Source organism: Notechis scutatus, chromosome 5 (assembly GCF_049901735.1).
Source record: "Notechis scutatus isolate UNSWTSFEM ecotype Mainland chromosome 5, rNotScu1.2, whole genome shotgun sequence".
NCBI lineage: Eukaryota > Metazoa > Chordata > Lepidosauria > Squamata > Elapidae > Notechis > Notechis scutatus.
The window spans coordinates 21743045-21761967 of NC_142013.1; the positions used below are offsets into that span (position 1 = coordinate 21743045).

An 18923-nucleotide genomic window follows, 5' to 3' on the forward strand; every position below is an offset into this window, starting at 1 on the left:
GAATTGATTTCAGGCCCTTCAGCCTAGGTAAAGAGACGGTTAACTTCTGTTTGCTGGATGAGTAGATCTCTCAGTGACCATTTTCTCAAATTTACCTATGCTCCAGAGATCTGTCAGCAAAAAGGACTAATAAAGTTGTCAACTTTTTAAGGCCTTATGTACAGCACACAGGATAAACGGCTGATGCACCTGAGGATAAAGTTGCAGTGGTATTTATCTTAAGCTATTCAGAAATGTAGTGAGGCTGCTTGCTTTAGATAGCAGCACCAGGTGAATCTAAGGGCTTCATTCATATTTTGTTTGCTCTGAAATCATGCAGGATTCAAGGTATTCCAGAGAGGTCTGTAGAGATTCTCAGTCATCCAGGTCTTGGTTGTCCCAAAGGTGCTTTTTCAGGAAGCAACTGGACTTTCTTGTTTTTTTTCTTTTGAAGACATTTCGCTTCTCATCCAAGAAGCTTCTTGGATGAGAAGCAAAATATCTTTGAAGAAAAAAACCAGAAAGTCCAGTTGCCTCCTGAAAGACCACCTTGGGGACCTCCCAGAGAGGGTATTAACCATTCAAGCAAGGGTTCTTTGCATTTCTCAGGATTTCATTTTAAACAAATCCAGAAATTAAAATACCATGGGAAAGAAAAGTTAGGAGGATATCCTTTTTGTGGACCTGTGAACACAATTGTTTACTGGCATGCTAACTAGACATGGCAACTTATTTTTCTGATAGGATTTTTTGTGATGTTAACAATGCAGGACAGGTAGAATTATTAGCAAACAGAAGCTCCTTTACTAAAAGTGCTACTTTCTCTTTAACAGAATTATCCTTGCAGCACAGAAAGCTCTGCCAGGAGAAGTAGACAACCCAAACAATAGCCCAATATTTTGAAATACAATCTGGATGTATTTGTACAACCAATCCTCACAGGACATTGTTCCCTGAAGAGGCCATGCCATGTCCTTGAGGCTGATTTTAAGAAAAAATAAACAACCATAACTCAGTGAAATTTCCCTCTACTTGTTGCAATACTTCCCACAACCATAGAAAACATTTAAACATTTTTATGCCATTTTTTCCAAGCGATGAATAGAAACAGAGATGCTTAAGTTATTACAGGTTAAGTCTTCATTTATTTCAGTGATATATTTTCTTAAGGGAGGTTACTTTTTCACTGTGTATTTGATTTGAAAGGAGATCTTGTTACACTGCAGCAAAAACTCTGGGGTAACCTAATATGGACCTGCAGTTCTTTCCTAATCTTTCCAATCTTTCTTAAGGTCCAGTTAGTCCAATATATAGTCTTATACCAGCTCTCATAAGTTCTATTGAGTTTCACAAGCAGAAAATGTTAAGGCACCAACTTGTCTCTGCACATGTGCACTGGAGTATTTTAAGTCATGAGCCACAGTGGGGACAAAACGTTAAATTGATGTGACTGAATTTAAAGCTAGACACTTTCTTTGTCTCTTCATCAGAACAATAAGATATTTTTCCCCGTTTCATACCAGACCAGATCTATCTTAATAAAAAGCCGCATTTCAATTGTAATTTTGATACAGGCCTGCCATTCAAATGACTTGGGTGATAGTATTACAGCAGAATAAATTATTGTGGATGTCTGTGTGAGGTTTGCGTAAACAGCTAAGAATTCTGTAAAGTATTTTGTATAGTGTTGATCCATTCCAAGACAAGCTGTTGATGATTGTTCTGGGGCCTTATTTCTTTCTTCTCCTCCCCCCACCTCCTATTTGTTTCTCTGCAGTTCTTTGCCTCTCTGTAAACATTCCAGTCAAATAAACAGTGAGTATTATAAAGGCTTCATACATGCAGCTAAGTCTGGGCATGACAAAATGGGAAGTCTGAATTCAGCAAAGGTAGATCAGCAACGGGCCTTATCACATCTTTTTTTTTTTTTTTGGTTTTCTCTGCAAAACCACAAATACCTTTTGCCCTGTCTTTTGAAAAATGGCAATAGAAACAAAATGTTTTCAGCATCACACCTTGGGCAGCAGAGCCAAATGTTTCATAAACCATGTAAACCAAAAGAACGGCTGGCTTCCGGCAAGGACTGCTCTCCCACCCACCTCCACAAGGTGGGTGCTCAAGGTCTGGAAGCAGCAGAGAGAACGAACTTGTTGGCTAAGGCCACAGTAAAAAGTTTTCCGGGTGTTTACGCTGCTGCTGCTGCCAGCCTTACTCAAGGGTGTATTCACAGTGGACACATTGATCCACATCTCTTTCCTCCAGCCACCAATCATGAGGAAGAAGTCCGTGTTATTCCACTCTGGCTCTCTGCTTTGTAGTGTCGTAGGATCGAACAACTTGAGACTGAGAAACGACCCCGTGCTCCTCTTGAGAAAAAGCAAAACCATCTGGAGGGAGAAGAGGAAAGAGCCGAAAAAGAGATTTGGCGTCAGAGAGAGGTTACGGTTTGTTTTGATGAGAAGAGGAGTGTGCAACGGATGCAGTAGGAGAGAAAATCAGAAGCAGTTAAACCCAGTTCAGCCCACACAATTGCAGTCTTTTTTTCTGATGTTCTTTCAGGCTAGTGTGCATAACGCAGAACGGAAGGGACCATTATCCCAGCCATAGATCTCCCTCCTGCCCAGGGGTGGGCTTCAAAAATTTCAGCAACCGGTTCTCTGCTCAGTTGCTGGGGGGGGCAAGGCCATAGTGGACGTGGCCTAGTTGGCCTCCTGCACCATGGCGGGGGGGCATGTTTTCACCCTCCCTGGGCTCTGGAAGCTTTCTTTGAGCATCTGAGAGGGCGGAAACGGCCTCCCTCAGGTTCTGGAGGCCCTCCAGAGGCCAGAAGCGGGCCCATTTCTAGCCTTCCAGAACTTCTGAGGGGCCCATTTTTTGCCCTCCCTGGGCTCCGGAGGCTTTCCTCGAGCCTCCAAGAGGGCGAAAACAGCCTCCTCCAGGCTCTGGAGGATCTCCAGAGGCTGGAAATGGGCCTTCTGGAACTTCCGGGAGACCTGTTTTTTGCCCTCCCTGAGCCTCCATGCAGGCCCTGTACTTACCTGGCATCCAAATTGGGCCACGTGGGGACTCCTGGGCGGGGCCAGCCAGGGGTGGGATTTACCGGTTCGCTGAACCGGTAATTAAAAATGATAAAATTAGCTACTGGTTCACCTGAACCAGGGTGAACCACTTGCAGGCCACCCCAGTTCCTGCCCCTTCATTCATTAGAACAAAAATCAGGAATACTGGCAGATTAAACTCGTCTTCTCCCCAACTCAATATCTTACGTTCTTACCCCATCCCTGTTGGTAACCCAAGGGAGAAATATTGGGAGAACTGAACCACATCCAGAGTAAGAAACCGTGGTACCTCAAACATAACTGCTGCTCAGGGAGCATTAATAATGAACATGATCCCACATCCATTATTTTCAGGGTGAACATGAATTACATACCAATGCATACAGTAGTTTTTAAGTATGGTGTGAGAAAGGTTTAGAGCAGTGTTTCTCAACCTTGGCAACTTTTAAGAGGTGTGGAGTTCTGGCTGGCTGGGGAATTCTGGGAGTTGAAATCCACACGTCGTAAAAGTTGCCAAGATTAAGAAACACTACTTTAGAGAGAGCTGGGCCTGCTACCATCTTTTCATTAAAAAAATTAACTCTTTAGGTACTTCCATATGAAGATTCTGCACCATCATTCGAGAGTGGATATAATTTTTCCCCCTGCTTCTTCTGCAGTTTATCTTAATCTGAACTACTTCAGATGTGTGTGTAATACACACACACACGTATATATTTAATTACTCAGGCTCAGTGAAGTTTGTCCCCTAAACATCTTAACCTGGAAACCTTTAGCTTTCCCTCACAGGAACTAATAGAATTTTTTCTCCATATGACTATAAAATTCCACACAACATAGAGAGATGTGATACATGCATTTGTGTAAACAATTGATTTATATGCCTTTTGCATTAAGTAGGAATGTAAGGATCTTTTGCTAATCCAAGATAAGAGGCACAAGATAAGAATCCCAACAGGCACAGCATAATTTTTGTTCCTTGTTCTTAGCCTGTGGACATTGGCAGGTATGAACACAAGAATGGACATTGGGGCGACCAGGGAGTAAAAATGATATTGATGTGCAAATGCTCATTTTCACGCTTATCTTGCTGGGTAAATTTTTATTTTGTTTCATTTTATCGTAATTTCTTTTCCTTTTTTCCTTTGTTTCCCTCTTACTGCGTAGCCAGTTTTTAGGCCTTTTCCCACTTGCAATAATACAGAGCAAAAGCACGTCCTGATAATATTTTTGTTTTACCGTTACATAAAGTCGCCTATAGAAACTAGATAGCTTATTTCCAATATAATACAAATTTCTTTTGATTGAAGCTATTGTTAAAAGGAATCTACTGTTTATTCCCCTCCCCCCTTTTCTTCATGCTTTGTACTATAACATTATTTGACAAGGGGTAACTGAAGTTACTGAGGACTGTGGATCAGTATCAAACATTTTTTTTAAAAACTACAATAAAAATGAGAAAAACAGACGTATGATTGCAATTATTCTGAACCTGGACTGGCTCCTTTAACAATTCTTCCTGATTAGTACTTATGAGGGATGAGCTAACAGAATTGAATGGATGCCCTCTTCTTTCTTTGGCTCAGCAAACTGGTAAATGTTATGGGACGACTTTGGCAACCTTGTAGAGAATATCTATCAGCACAAGGCCTTTCTCTGCTGCTCTTCCATGTGCTGGGAATAGTCTCTCTCTCCCCACCCCTAAAACTTAAGATTCTTGTTCTGGCAGTCTCTGAAGCTTCACCCGAGCCTGAACTCTCATGATAAAGAGGAAATGTTCATAGCCAAGTGAATCTACTCTGGAACCAGTGCAGAACTAAAAGATGAGAGTACAAACCACCAGCAATTTAATTACATGTGTATAAACAGCATCTGTAAATGACTTCTGAATTGGAATTCCATATGTGGGTTGGGCAGAAATACAAAAATACAAAAAGCTAACATGTGTAGAGACCTCCCTCCCCACTAATCTTGATTCTAGTTCCTCCTCTTTAGCTAAAGGTAGCAGCGTAATTTTTAAAGGCCAGGGCAAATTGAGTATAGCAACAAGTTGTATTCCCTAGTTTTTCAATACTGCCCTCCAGTAATTGCCACCTGAAGCGGCTCCCTTGTTTTTCCAAATGCTAGGATCAGGTCCAACTCCAGCAGATATAATCCAGGAATGATTTACTGAAAGATTCTGTAGCAGGGTGAATATTTTATATCACATACCATCTTTGGGGGGAGGTTGAGGGCCACTCCACAGCAGATTTAAGATTCAATACAAATCCAGTGGGAGAATCTGAAGATTTCTATTTAATTTTTTCTATTTTATCAACCAAAGCAAAAAGTAGGAAATAAATTATACTGTATAAAGGTGTTCATGATTCTGCTTGCCTGAAGCACGCTAAATCTCCGAGAAGTTAAGAGAGTAGAATTATATTTGGTGTGCGTGGAAACATTGTTAATTGGGTAAATCAACTGGGCCTTCAGAGAGGGAAAAATTCCCTCTCCAAACCTCCCATCTTTTCCCAGTTCAAATCAATTGACTGATTCTTTGTGCCCCTAAATTCAATCAGAGTCATGGTTGTTTACAAAAATACCACCCAACAATTATAACATCGTACCCTGTCTGAATGTTAAACTTTCAAAAAAAGCACAAGTAAAATTATTTAAAAAAAAGCACTGGACCTGTGCTAGTGAGACATGGTAGTGCATTGGTTAGAATGCAGTATTGCAGGCTAATTCAGCTCACAGCCAGGAGTTTGATCCTGACCGCCTCAAGGTTGACTCAGCCCTCCATCCTTCCAAGGTTGGTAAAATGAGGACCCAGATTGTTGGGGGCAACATGCTGACTCTGTAAACCACTTAGAGAGGGCTGTAAAAGCACTGTGAAGCAGTATATAAGTCTAAATGCTATAGCTATAGCTATTTAAATGCTGATTTAGTATTTGTTCAATAGAAGACCACATTAGTTGGTGTATGTAAGAGCCAATGCCAGTGTTGTTAAACCTTTTCAGCATCGAGTGCTGAAATGGGAGTGCGCATGTATGCTGGGAGGTTTGTCAGGTGGTCTTCGCACATGCATGCGTACCAGAAACCGGAAGATCAGTGGCTGGTGCACAGGCACGTGCCGGAAACTGGAAGAGCAGCCGCCTGGCACGCGCATGCGCACCAGGCGGCTGCTCTTCCGGTTTCTGGTGCTCCCGTGTGTGAAGACCAGCTGGCCGGTGCACCGGAACCCAGAAGAGCAATAGGCAATGGCTTGCATGCCCGGAAAGATGGCTCTGCGTACCACTTCTGGCACGTGCGACATAGGTTTGCCATCATGGGCCTATGCCAGGGGTGGGCAAACTTTTTGGCTCTGGGGCCTCATTGACTTTTAAAATTTGACAGACGGGCCGCCACCTGATGTCGAAATGCCTGTCATTACAAGTCAAAATTAAATGAATGCAATCATTCAATCATTCACATCAAACCTTAATTCTGTACCAATCTTCGGTGGGCCGGATTAAAAAGACCAACGGGCCGGATGTGGCCCGCGGGCCGTAGTTTGCCCACCCCTGGCCTATGCCATGCTTGGCTGGTGCTTTCTGAAGTGGGCAGATGTTTCTTCCAAAGCTAGGTATGTACTCTTTTCTGTTGAATGGATGTATCCAGTGACTGGAAGAATGCCTGGTCACAACCAGCAATATCCGATAGGAGATGGCAGATTGTACCATTATTTATCATGAAACAGCAAAACATTGTACTGGAAGAAAAAGGAAAACCAGCATCAAAACCAAGACTGCAAAAATAACTTTAAGCTGCTCCTGGGATGATTTGGGGATTAGATAAAGGTACAATCTTGAAGACCCATTGTTTTAAAATGGTCAAAGCAGTACGGCAGTTAGTGGAAGACTTGCACTCTTTCAATCCATCACTAGCCAGTCATGTTTTCTCAATATATGTAACCTTTACAAGAATAACATAGGAGAAGTTTATTGTTTTGTGATTCTTGAAGGAGAACAAGGCAATAAATGATGGAAGAATGGAAATTAAATTCATGAGAATTCATACAATTAGCTCTGCAACACTATTTAAAAAAAAACTTTCTGAAGTCCATGCATTTAACACTAACTCTTCCCTAAGGGCAAACAGGAACTTAAATCTCAAGGAGAAATAACTGTGCTATTGTTTTCTGAGTTTTTCAAATAGCTATGGATCCCCAGCCAATCTAAGTAACATAATGGGGGCAGTTATATCTGGAAAAAAATCAAGATGTATATTAATGCTAAAGAAATTATGTAAAGTTTGTTTCACTGAAGCAGTCAGTAGCTGAACCATAATGCAATGAGATTGCCAATTTGAAAAATAATTACAATCCATATCTGAAAATTGTAAAAAAAATATTGTGTAATTCTGCCATACAAAGGCTTCATTTAAAAACCTTCATTAGCAATAGCTTACAAATACAATCATAGTTTAAAGAAATAGTTTCACTGGGATATGTTTCTCCTAATAAAGAGGTTTTGGAGAAAATGGGACATGGAAAACAAAAAGATTTTGCAAACACTGAAGTGTACTTAAAATTTTGGAAAACACAGACGCTAATTCCAATTCCAATTGTATGTTATTTTTTTCATCAAGTTCCCCTTGGAATCTAATCTTTGTTTTGCAAAGTTGCATAAAACATTGATTTGTACATAAAGTGCTATTTATTGCTTGTGTGTACTTTTCATTTATTTCTACAGAGGTTTTACATGCAAGCTCAAGGCAGAGTTTTACCCCTGTGGTATGTTCAGAACTGAGACCCTCTACCCATGATATAATACTTACGTGGCACTCCTTGCTGGACAGAATGAGCACGGAAGAGGCATGGCGGGGTCTTTCTGCCCAGCCTTTTTAACAAATGGTCACGTTCATTCACGCTGCAAGACAAAAGGTCAAGTCAAGTCAAGTCAAACTCCAGAGGTAGATTATGAAGTACTCCCTTTAAAAAATGGAATACATTGTGACAGAGCAGAATTTGTTCTCTCCATTCTTCTAATACATTTTTAGAATAAACAAAAACTTAATGAACTTTAATGTCCTCTCAATATATGGGCATACAGATTTAGTATTTCAAATTAACAGTAAGTTTCCAGAAGATTGCATTGCACACTTTTGGCCATCTGCTATGGTGTTAAGGCTACCGCAAAAGGAAAGGGCAACACAAAGTAATATAAAACATGGTAATATGTCTGTTATGTTTGTCTTGTTCAGAACTACCCATCTTGGATATAATGATGACGATGATTACAAGAAATGCCTTTTTTGTTTTTCATTTCATGCATGAGAACATTCAGTCAGCTGAAACACAAATGCTAACTCATTGGATAAGAGTAGCATAGTATGCTTATGGGTCTGGCGTTTATACTCTACTTGTACATGCAAGTTGAAGCCACACTGATCAAAGAAAAGCTACATTTTTATGCTTCTTAGCAAAAGCAGCAATTCTGAACTGAAAAGAAAATTTGCCAAGGATTCTGCTAAACTCAGAAACATTTTGGAAAATGAAACAAGGAAGATATACTCCAGAGGTCTGTGTGAAAATACGTCCATAGGGGAAAACATAGCCCCCAAAAGATTCGGGTTCCCATGAGAAAAAGGTTTCCTTTAATACATATTATGTCCCATGTGGGAAAAAATTTCTTCAGTATCTCATTGGATTAACACCTGTGATCACCCAGTGAAGTTTGACAGTGGTAGTGTCAACTTAGACAGAAGAAAAACTGATTGACCCTCAATGTAATTGTTTTGTGGAAGTTAAGGTACCATTCTGGATGCTTTTAAAAGGACATTGACACATTCATTGAGTGACATAAGTAGTTTTTCTTGTCTGTTTCTATCCATTTCATAAGTTCTATGGGAAACAGGATGTTGGGTTAATTGAACTTTGGTCAAATGCAGGATAACTCTGTTCTTCTTTTCCTCTCTGGTTCAAATATATAACTTTCTCTCTCTATTAGACTAACAATAAACATAATAGAGAAGTACTCTAAACAATTCATATCAGGAAAATGGCCCTGTCTAAATCCATAGCATTTTTTTCCAGTAGAAAAATTAACAAATTCAATAATAAGCCCATAATATATTATGTAAACTGTATGCAGTTTTCTCACAAATAAAACATAAGCCCAGAAACCTGCATAAAGCATGCAAGAATAAATATGTTTTGCAGGAACCAAGTATAAAACAGCATTTAAAGTCCCCTTCTTGCCACTAAATCAGTCACCAAATTATGCAACTGTATATTCCTCTGCAGCCATACAAGTGTCTTCCCCTTGGGCACCATGGAAAATGATGAATAATGGACAGCTTGTGGACAATGATTCATAAAGCCTTACTGAATGGATATACACTATCCAGTCAAGTCTCAATAAAATGACACAAAAGAGTCCCTTGATCTATCAAAAGTCCTCAAGATAACTTTTAGTACATGTTGCTATTTTTTTTCAGATGACAAACCTCAACCCCAAACTAGTGTTTACATAAACAAAAGAGCAGAATTACAGAGATTAAAAACACTACCACCACCAGAAGGGTCAAAGGCATTTAAAACAATCTGGAAAGCGTCTTACTTGTCTACAAAATATTTTTGAAAATTGTAATGTTCTCTGTAGATACTGAGCAGCATTTAGCCCTTATCAGATTTTTTTTTTCATTGTAAAAAAAAATCTTGGGAGAATGCCATAACGTACCACTTCTGTATTGCTGGCCAGAAAACTACATGGACACGTTCTGATATCCACTAGGAAATCAATCTGGCTCAAGGAAATTGTTATCTTTGTTTCCACAGCTTATGAAATATAATGGAGAAACATTGGGAAATTCCACTTTTAATATTGACTTTCTATGCCCAGGTGATGAATCTTTCTACTCTCATCAAGGAAAGAGAGTGGTGTGGGAATAATAATTCCAGAGCATCACCCAAGTTCCCAATTGACAGCTGGTAAAAAGATATTTTTTTTTGTCTTATAGACTCATTCCCTTCCTTCCCCCAAAGCCAAGGATCTCTAAGCCAGGGCAAGCAACATCTGTCTTGACACATTCAGAGGAAGAGCATCAAAACAAACAGAATAATTCAATCCTGACCACAGGGTCCCACTGTCTATTTGTTGGAGTAATTAAAAAAAGATGAGAGTCACCACCAATTAACCTACCAAGTGCTAATTAGTGTTAATGAGGATTCAAAGGCACTTGCTGTATCTTGACCCAGAATATCCTCGAGGGTTCACTAATTGGTGGATGATAAAAACGGGGCATAAAATCTTAAGGTGGATAGATGCAGAAGGATGGATGGACAGACAGGTGAAGTCACACATAATATTATAGAAACTGCAGACATCCATTCAGGTCTTAAAAACATCCCTGTGGATTCTTCTTCATCAGTTTTCCACAACAAAAATAAGAACCACCACTTTGCAGAGCAATGCTAGCTGGGCATTTGTAGATAACTTTTAAAAACTGGGGTCACTTTTAAAGTACAGAAGACTTCTCTTAGGCAAACCTTATCCAAATGAGCAGGATCACTGCTGATTTCTTATGTGGCTAATTGCTTCTTTCTTATTCTTTTTAGCAGGAGTTGCTTTCAAGTAAATGTGTTTTGAATTTCAGAAGCTGGAGGAAAGAAATGGGCCAGCAGCAGCCTGGGGACCTTAACTCAGAAAAAGATAGAGATATTCAATATTAAGCCAAAAAGAAAAGGAAAACATTGGGATAGACAGGAAAAGTTTCCTTTGTAAAACATTTGTTTTTAAAGACTGCTATACCATGAAATAATTGACATTCTCTACTAAATACACAGCTGGTTCATTGAAATGAGTATATGCTCATTTCAAAATGCATGGCATATTTAAGGTATGAGCCTTGCATTGACTCTCTGTTCTTTTAACAAGTGTATTATATCTTTATTACTTCTATCTATTCATCAATGGAGAATATCTGTGCGATCATTAGGAGTAAAAAATGATGGCACAAAACCAATTGGTCGTCTGTACACATATGCTCATTACGGACACAAATATTTATGTACATAGATACATGTGTATGCACGTAATAACTTCCTTTTGAATATCAAGTAATTGATAAATCCTATCTGTCTGTCTACCAAAAAGGTTGTTTCTATTTTCAACTGTGAGTTATATACACATACAGGATTACAACCTTAGCTGGCACAGGGAGACAGGATTTTATTTTTATTCTTACTTAACAGCTTATTGTGGCAGGAAGTAAAATCCAATAAAAATTTAGGAAAGAAATATAAAGATGGTACTTCATATTCTCACAATTGTATGTGAAAAAAAATACTTTTAAAAATAGTTGCCTCTAGGGAAAATTCATGGGTTTTTTGGTTTGTTTAATTACCTCACAAACTGTTATTAGTACCTGCTGTTTAAGGAGTGTTTTCATTTAAATACAAGAAATTACTTGGCAACTTTTCTATTGTGAAGTTGCCAGATCTTTAAAGTAAACAAAAGAAAATCTAACTCTGGATTAGATCTAGGACCCTGGATTAATGGTAATGAGATGGAGCTATTTCTAAGTCCCTTAGACTGAGAAATACTGCTCTAAACCAACTTGCTTCTGAGCACATAGCTCAGTTGTGACAAAAGTGTTCTTATGTGGATGTAAATTTTAATTTAATGGTTAGAGTCCAGGTTTCCTGTCATCCTTGAACTAAGACTATTGTACTGAGGATGTTTGTATTACTAAGAAGCCACAAAGTATGTTAGCACTTATGTGGGAGGTAGATAGGTACTGACAGATAGGTATTGATATTCCCATATCCTGTCCAAATAAAGAGATCAGTAGTATAGCTTCTAAGGCTGGTCATACATGTCTTTGTATCAAATTAGATGTAATGAAAAATGGGGAGGGGGGGAAACCAGACACAACTTTGTTTCTTGTCAGCCAGATTCAGTCTAGAGACTAAAAGGATATCAGGCTTTGAATCATGAATGAGGGAAGATCTGGTTTGTTATGCCTGATTAAAATCAAAGTGGCAGCTAGAGTAGCTGCACCTTTTGGTTGTAAGTTAAATGTTGTTTTAGACAGAGAAAGTAACTGAAACATTGGGCAACTGTGATGCCTTTTCCCCCATTCGTTTTTTACAAGTTGCCGTTTGAAACATTCCACTTTTCCTTCACCGTGGAGTTTAAGTACGTGGAATACTCTCATGTTCTTCTATGCAACATTTATCAAATTCAGATCTACTTAGCTTCATTAAAACATCTGCAACGGATCACAGGTAATTATTTTAGCCTGAAGAACCCAAAGTGGTCCAGAAAAGGGTACACAGTTTGCATAGGTACATATATACATAGCCTCTCCATTCAAGCATAATTCAAATTATTGAGATAGAAAATCACTTGTGAAGGGGAGGGAACAGGTCAAGCTTCTCCACTTCCAGTAGTCATTAGCTCCTTTTGCCAAATGTTAATGAAAAATGAGACATAGCCATTTCTCCTTTGTTTTCATACCCTCTCCCCCATTACTGCCTCTGAGGCAGTAGCTGATGTTATAATACAGCCCTTCATATGATTGTTCAAACCCTGAGATTGTTGGCAGCTACTTTGAAAAGTCCTGTGCTTAATGAACTTAATGGGCAACTGTATCACACGAAGACAGCCTATCATCGCTCATAAAATGGGCTCCTTACTTAACCAAGATCTGTAGAAGCTGAGGGACCTTTTTTTTTTTTTTTTTGCAAATGTTCCCAGAAGGCTCTCATAGGGCAGTTTAGCAGCTGCAGAAGTGGCCATCTGGTCAACACAAAAGTTGGAAAGAAAACCAAGATTAGATGACAAAAGAGGACTCTGCATTTAGTATATGATTTTTCAACTTTGCTTTGAAGTCTGCAACGTACAGGAAGCATCTGAGATATTTTCAGGGCCAATATGTTATCCTAGTAATGTATTGTCTGGTTCATTTGCATAGCAAAAAGAATCTCCCAGCCAACTCTCTAGGCCAAGGGTATCAAACTCGCGTTGTCATGGTATTGTCACATGACATATTGGGACTTGTTTCCTCTTCACTAAACCGGGTGGGGGAGGGGCCAGCACGTGATGCATTCGGCCCACGGGCTGCGAGTTTGACATCCCTGCTCTAGGCTGTTTTGCCCTCATTATTTCTCTTTTTTCAAATACTATTCTCACAATGGTTGCTTTGATGACCATGGTTTCCACATGCTACTCAGTGATGCATATTGTAATTCTTATCAATGGGAGTGATTTTAAAATCATAGAACTTGTTTTTCCCTCACTTTCTCTTTTGATCTCAAGTTGAAATGGGCAGGAGGAATTGCTAAGCAAGAAAATCCAAAGGTGTTTTTTTAAGGCTATTTTTTTAAAAAATGCATGCTTACACAGCTGCCTTAACTCTGCATAACTTTACAATCTTTATTTTTAAATCTACATTCCTGCATTATTTATTTAGTTATTAGCTTTCTAGACCACCATAATCACACAACTCTTGGCAGTGTAAAGAAAGCATAATTATAAACATAGAAATAAAACATGCAGCGTATAATAAATATAATACATTAAAACCAACAACTTAATCAGAGCAATAAAACACTGTCATTTTCTCAAGTAATTAAAAAAACTTTAGAAAAACTCCATCTCAACTTGTTTATGGATGTAGGAAGTTAGCACCCACCCTCTCCGAGAAAAATGAAATATTTTAGGATATATTAAAAAGGCAGAATATTTCCCCTAAAAGAGGAGTAGAAACTCAGAGAGGCAGAAACTGAACCCCCCTCCACCTTTGCTAATGGGCCATTAAGGTCTGGGCCAGAGTATTCTACATAAAAAAAAGATCTACTCCAGGTAGAACCATAATAGGAATTACCCAAAGCCCTTTTATTACATCATCATCCAGCAAGGCTCAACCAAGCCTGGGACTAGGGACAGCCTACAGAGTTGTCCCTGCATGGCCCCATGGGAGTTTGACAACCAATCAGAATACAAGCTCAAATTCAAATCCCAACAGAGGGCATAAAACCCAGGGACTCTCAGCAGCTCTTTCCTTTTTCCTTCACCCAGCCATGTGGTCCTGTCCACCATTACACCTTCTTTCCAAGCAACTCCCATGATTCCAGTGTCTTTTTTCCCCACTTGGAACTGAACCCAGAAGGATATTTCTTCCAACATGGAGGACTAATAATGTTGAAGCTAATCTCATGTTTAGGGGAAGGGTGCTCTTTGACTCTGATTACGAGAAACCTTCAGTTGTGGTTTGAGTTATTTCATGACAATGGGAAATTATGAGCAATTTTTCCTATGACATTTTTATTGAGCAGGTCATTTCTAAGAAACATGTCTGTAGAGTTGCTTAAATAAAATTTACATCCTTATAGATTTATACAATAATTACTGATCTTGTATTTAAAATTCTATACTGTACCAGTGAGATATTGTGATCTTGAATCTTATCAACACACATCCATCTTTAAAACATGATAATGTGATTTGGTGACACCAGAACACCAGAACAGCCAACAGGTGAACAGCCAACAGGTGACACCAGAACAGCCAATTTAAGTCTACCTCAGAAAATCAATCAAATCAATCAAACACTTCTCAGTACTTCCAGAAATATCTAGTAGCAGGCACATGTTGGTACAACATCTCTTGTGTAACAGTTTTCCACACTGAAAGTCAGGAGCCTACTGATTTAGATGGGATTGTGGCACTGCAAATTATTTCTATAGATCTTTGAATGGGATATCTTATTTTCTGATATTTTTAAATGAAGGAGACTATACTTTAAGAAAAGAAAAAGCATGGAACTAGAAAACCAGACCTTGATGATAGTCTGTTTATAATCCAGATTTTGGAGCATGGGTATGAGAAGAGATCTCTTAGTGGAATATTTTGCAAGAATAAGTCCCAGTAGAAATGATATTTATACTGAAGAAATTGGAAGGAGATGGAGATGTCCAACCACAAATGCCAAAACTCAAATTTTTTATAAGTAAATCAATTGTAATTTCACATAATTTATCTTACTTTACAGAGAACAGTTGAAGGGCTGTTAATGGACAAATCTTTATTTGAAGGCTGTAGAATCTAAAGTCAGATTAAAGATTAAAAACACATATACACACAATGGAGACAAGGACCTTGAAGCAGTCCACCAACAAGTAATCTCTGGAGGACAAACAGAGCAGGTGACCAAAAACTTGCCAAATTTTAGTTTTTCCCATCATGGTAAAATATTACATTATTGTATTTCTATCTAAATTACAGCCTTTATTTCTAAAATTACAAGAAAATTATTATATACATATAAACAACATAATGTTACACTTTTGACATTTTAAAGTTTCCTAAGTTTTTGGCCATAATTAAATATACCTTCTTGGATGATTTCAAGCTAAATCAAAACAGTGTAATTACCAGCAGGGGCCTCAAACAGGTGAGTGGAAAGAATGGAAATAACCTCACATTTAAACAATAAATGTATCCCAATCTATCCTTAGATTGCACTATTAGAAAATTCCCAGTGCACTGCTTTTCCAAATGCCTGAATTCTGAAAGACAAGCAGGTGTGAAAAAGCCAGGAAACAAACAAGGCGGGGAAAGAGAGAGAGAGAGAGGGGGGGAGGGAGAGGGAGGGAGGGAGGGAGGGAGAGAGAGAGAGGTGGGGGAGGAAACTGTTCTCAGAAGGCACTCAAGGGGCCTCATCAAAAGCATGACACATCAACTTCAGGCAGGCTGAGATACTCCACCATTATCTAGTTTGCAGATGGACCACCCAGGAAACCTGGGTGCAATTAAGGAGGAGAAAAATAAATGAAGAGTAGAGGAAGAGAGGTGGGGGAATCCTTGGGAAGCAGGGAGGAGAGGAATGGACCAAAGGGCTGGCAGGGATTCCTTATATTGTCTGCTTACAAGCCTACTGAGAATGAGGGGAGCCAATTAAAAAAATAAAGGAATACAGACGGAAGAGATTGGAAAGGGAACATAATAAAACAAGTGGCCAAGAAAGCACATTATTTTGGAGTGGAGCAGAACATGGCGCAGGGCAATTTACCGAATGCCAAAACAGTAAGTCAACAAGACAGAGGAAAGCCAATTGCACCCACAGGTATGTTTATACACAACACTGAACACATTTCCAGATGCACACACAACCATCCAGGTGTTGACAATCAGAGTGTTTGATAAACTAAGATGATGATCCCTCAAAGAGCATATGGAACAGCTGGAACCAAAAATGCAGGTCTGTTTTTAAGTAGCTGAAAACACTTGGAGTAGAGGGAGCAAAGAGAACTCAAATTAGTCTTCACTCCCTTTCTTTAACAGCTGATAATCAGAAGGATTTCAGCTTTTTTTTAAAAAATAGGGGTCATCTGCATCACATCAGAAGAAGGATTAGAGACTGGAACCAAATACACAAAGCTGCTGCCTTAGATCCTGACTTCTGTTTTTGAAGTATAATGGGCTATGTTTAGTACAGAATAAGAACAAAATAAATTCTTATAAACCATAACTGCAACTACCTATAATCAATGTGATTGCAAAAATCAACCAGACAATGTCCTAATATTTATGGGTTAAATGCAGAGATTAAAAAGTGTACAAAGAGTCCAGAAACACAAAGAAGCAAAAAAGAGAAAGAAGTCTATTCTTTTAATTTAGAAATGATTGCCTAGGCAGCTTTCTTCAACTGGTGGAGAAGGGGATGTCTCTGATGTGTTAAATAGACTATGTGTAAAAATAGGAACTCGATTCTAACTTATAACTAGAGATCATCAGGTTGGGGAAGGCAGATCTAGGCAAATACATAAATCCACCCCACACATCTTATGACATCAGCTCTACTTCACCAAAGCTTGCGGCTTTTAATAAAACCTGTTAGTTTGAAAAGGTGACAGCAGACTCATTTTGGCTATTTTAGGACAGTGGCTCTCTTCTAACAATGACATAAATCTAAGCAATTCAGTGACATTACACAATTGAGTAAAAAAATCAACAACCTAGATCTTGGAATCTTTTATTTATTTTAGCAAAACTCCTGTGATTTGACAGCACTATTGAAACAAATGGAATTATAGATTTATTTGTCCACCTGCTTCAACAATAGTCACAATGTGGCAATTAATTTACCAGAAATATGTGAGCCTTGCCCAAGACTGAACCTTGCAAGGCTGAAATTTGTCTCTGAAACCTCCTTCTACTTGCATTGGTATTTGAGAGAGTTTGTTAAAATCATGCTTAATTATTGCAAAAGTTCCTCTGCACATCACACAGAGCCATATTGTTTGAAGAACACAAGTATGAGTTACAAAACCTTTCTGAACTTGTGACACTTTCCCATTTGCTGAAGCGCAATTGCCTTATAAAAAGGGCTAACTGAAACCCTCTGAAGCTCAAAGAAAGGGTGCAGGAAGGGGGTGGGCTGGACAAAACTCTCTTCAATGTCTTTCACATCAGATAAAAAAAAATCCCCACATAGCAGATGCATTAGCTCTAGTTTCCAGAGGATCAAGTGACAATTCAGAAGCACTTAAGTTATCATCCAAAGGAGAACTCTGTTAATAGTTTAAAAGTGAAATTTGTACATGCTGAAAGATAGCGTAAGCTGGCCCTATCATGGTCTTAAATATGGAAATAATTCTTGTACTACTCAAAAGGACTCTGGCATGTTTAAATAATATGTTGGACAAGCCTATGTTCTCTTGGGTAATATTTCAAACTGTCGATGGGACAAAATAAATACATTTATTTTAATATATTCAGAGGTTATTTTGAATTCAAAACTTAGATGACTGTCAACTAAAGTCAATTAAACTTTTGACTTTTGTTTCAGTAACAGCCACTCTTGTCTCTAAACTGTTTTCTACCAAGCTAAGTCTGAAAAGCAATTTGTGCTGTCAAATCTCTGAATAAGATTAAAATAGCTTTTCAGATCCTGGAGATTTTGAATGAGTGTTGATACTTTCCTATCCATAAATTAGAGATCAAATACTCATGCAAAGTTCTCAGTTATCCAGTAACAATGTCTCTAGCTTTCTTCAATAAATCTGATTCATTTAAAGTGGGGTGGTAGATAGATCTGCTCTTCTTTGTCCCCAATTTTAATATGGTCTTCATATATATTTTTGATCAGAACCACAACATAACGAGCCAAACCAGCATTTTAAAAAAGAAGCAAGTTGAAATAAAACTTCAGATTGGCAGCACATCTAACAAAAATATTGCAAGCTGTCATGCAAAAAACTACATACAGAGCCTTGCATTTGGCCTCATTTATCAACAGATAAGGGATGCAGCAGTGAAAGATGGAAGCTTTTGCGGGGTGGGGAAATGTAAATGAATAACATTGCTCTTCTGAAGGTAACCATTACATTGCAATGCATGGCAAAAATAATGAAGAGGCAGAAGGAGGAAAAAAATGGATCTGGCATGCTTCCAGTTAAGATGGAATTGATCCCACCTCTTTCCATTGCTATCACGCAGCATAGATTTCCTCAGCTCTTTGGATTTAGCTTCCAACTCTTGAACCTGCTCCAGCAAAGTTTTACGGTAAGTATGCTTGGCCCTGCATTGTAGGAGAAAGACACAAAACAAAGAAACTAACACATCAACTTTCATTGACTACCTGAGAGTCAGGTTTCCTGTTCAAGGTCAGACAGCAGGAATGGCTAGGCTGCCAATGGGCTGTGCATTGTCCTGGATCTTTCAGATGATGCTAAGCACAACTGAATTTCAGCCAAAAAAGAGGAATATCATATGTGGTTGAGTTAGCCTTGAGCGTTGGAGCCATAAGTGTACAGAAATATAAGAAATATCCATACAAATAAAATACTAATCTGTTTCAGCCTTTATGTGGTCTACTCTAACACACAAAAAGTAATTTCTAAAATCTAATAATTCT

At 38.7% G+C, this 18923-nt stretch overlaps 1 protein-coding gene across 27 annotated transcripts in view; it reads right to left on the reverse strand.

Moving 5' to 3' along the window:
- Window positions 1-1104: 1104 nt before the first annotated feature.
- ATP8A2 (ATPase phospholipid transporting 8A2) overlaps window positions 1105-18923 on the reverse strand; it is a 367147-nt gene continuing 349328 nt past the window's right edge. For 12 of the 27 annotated variants that reach the window (XM_087966309.1, XM_087966285.1, XM_087966299.1 and 9 more), the window contains 2 exons: window positions 7836-7927; window positions 1105-2366 (listed from right to left, as the gene is read on the reverse strand). In XM_087966309.1, the coding sequence (XP_087822435.1) occupies window positions 2269-2366; window positions 7836-7927 (190 nt within the window). In that variant the 3' untranslated portion in view covers window positions 1105-2268. Of the gene's footprint in view, window positions 2367-6585; window positions 6769-7835; window positions 7928-18482; window positions 18588-18923 lie in introns of those variants that run through there. The other 15 variants (XM_087966283.1, XM_087966298.1, XM_087966303.1 and 12 more) reach the window with 3 other exon arrangements.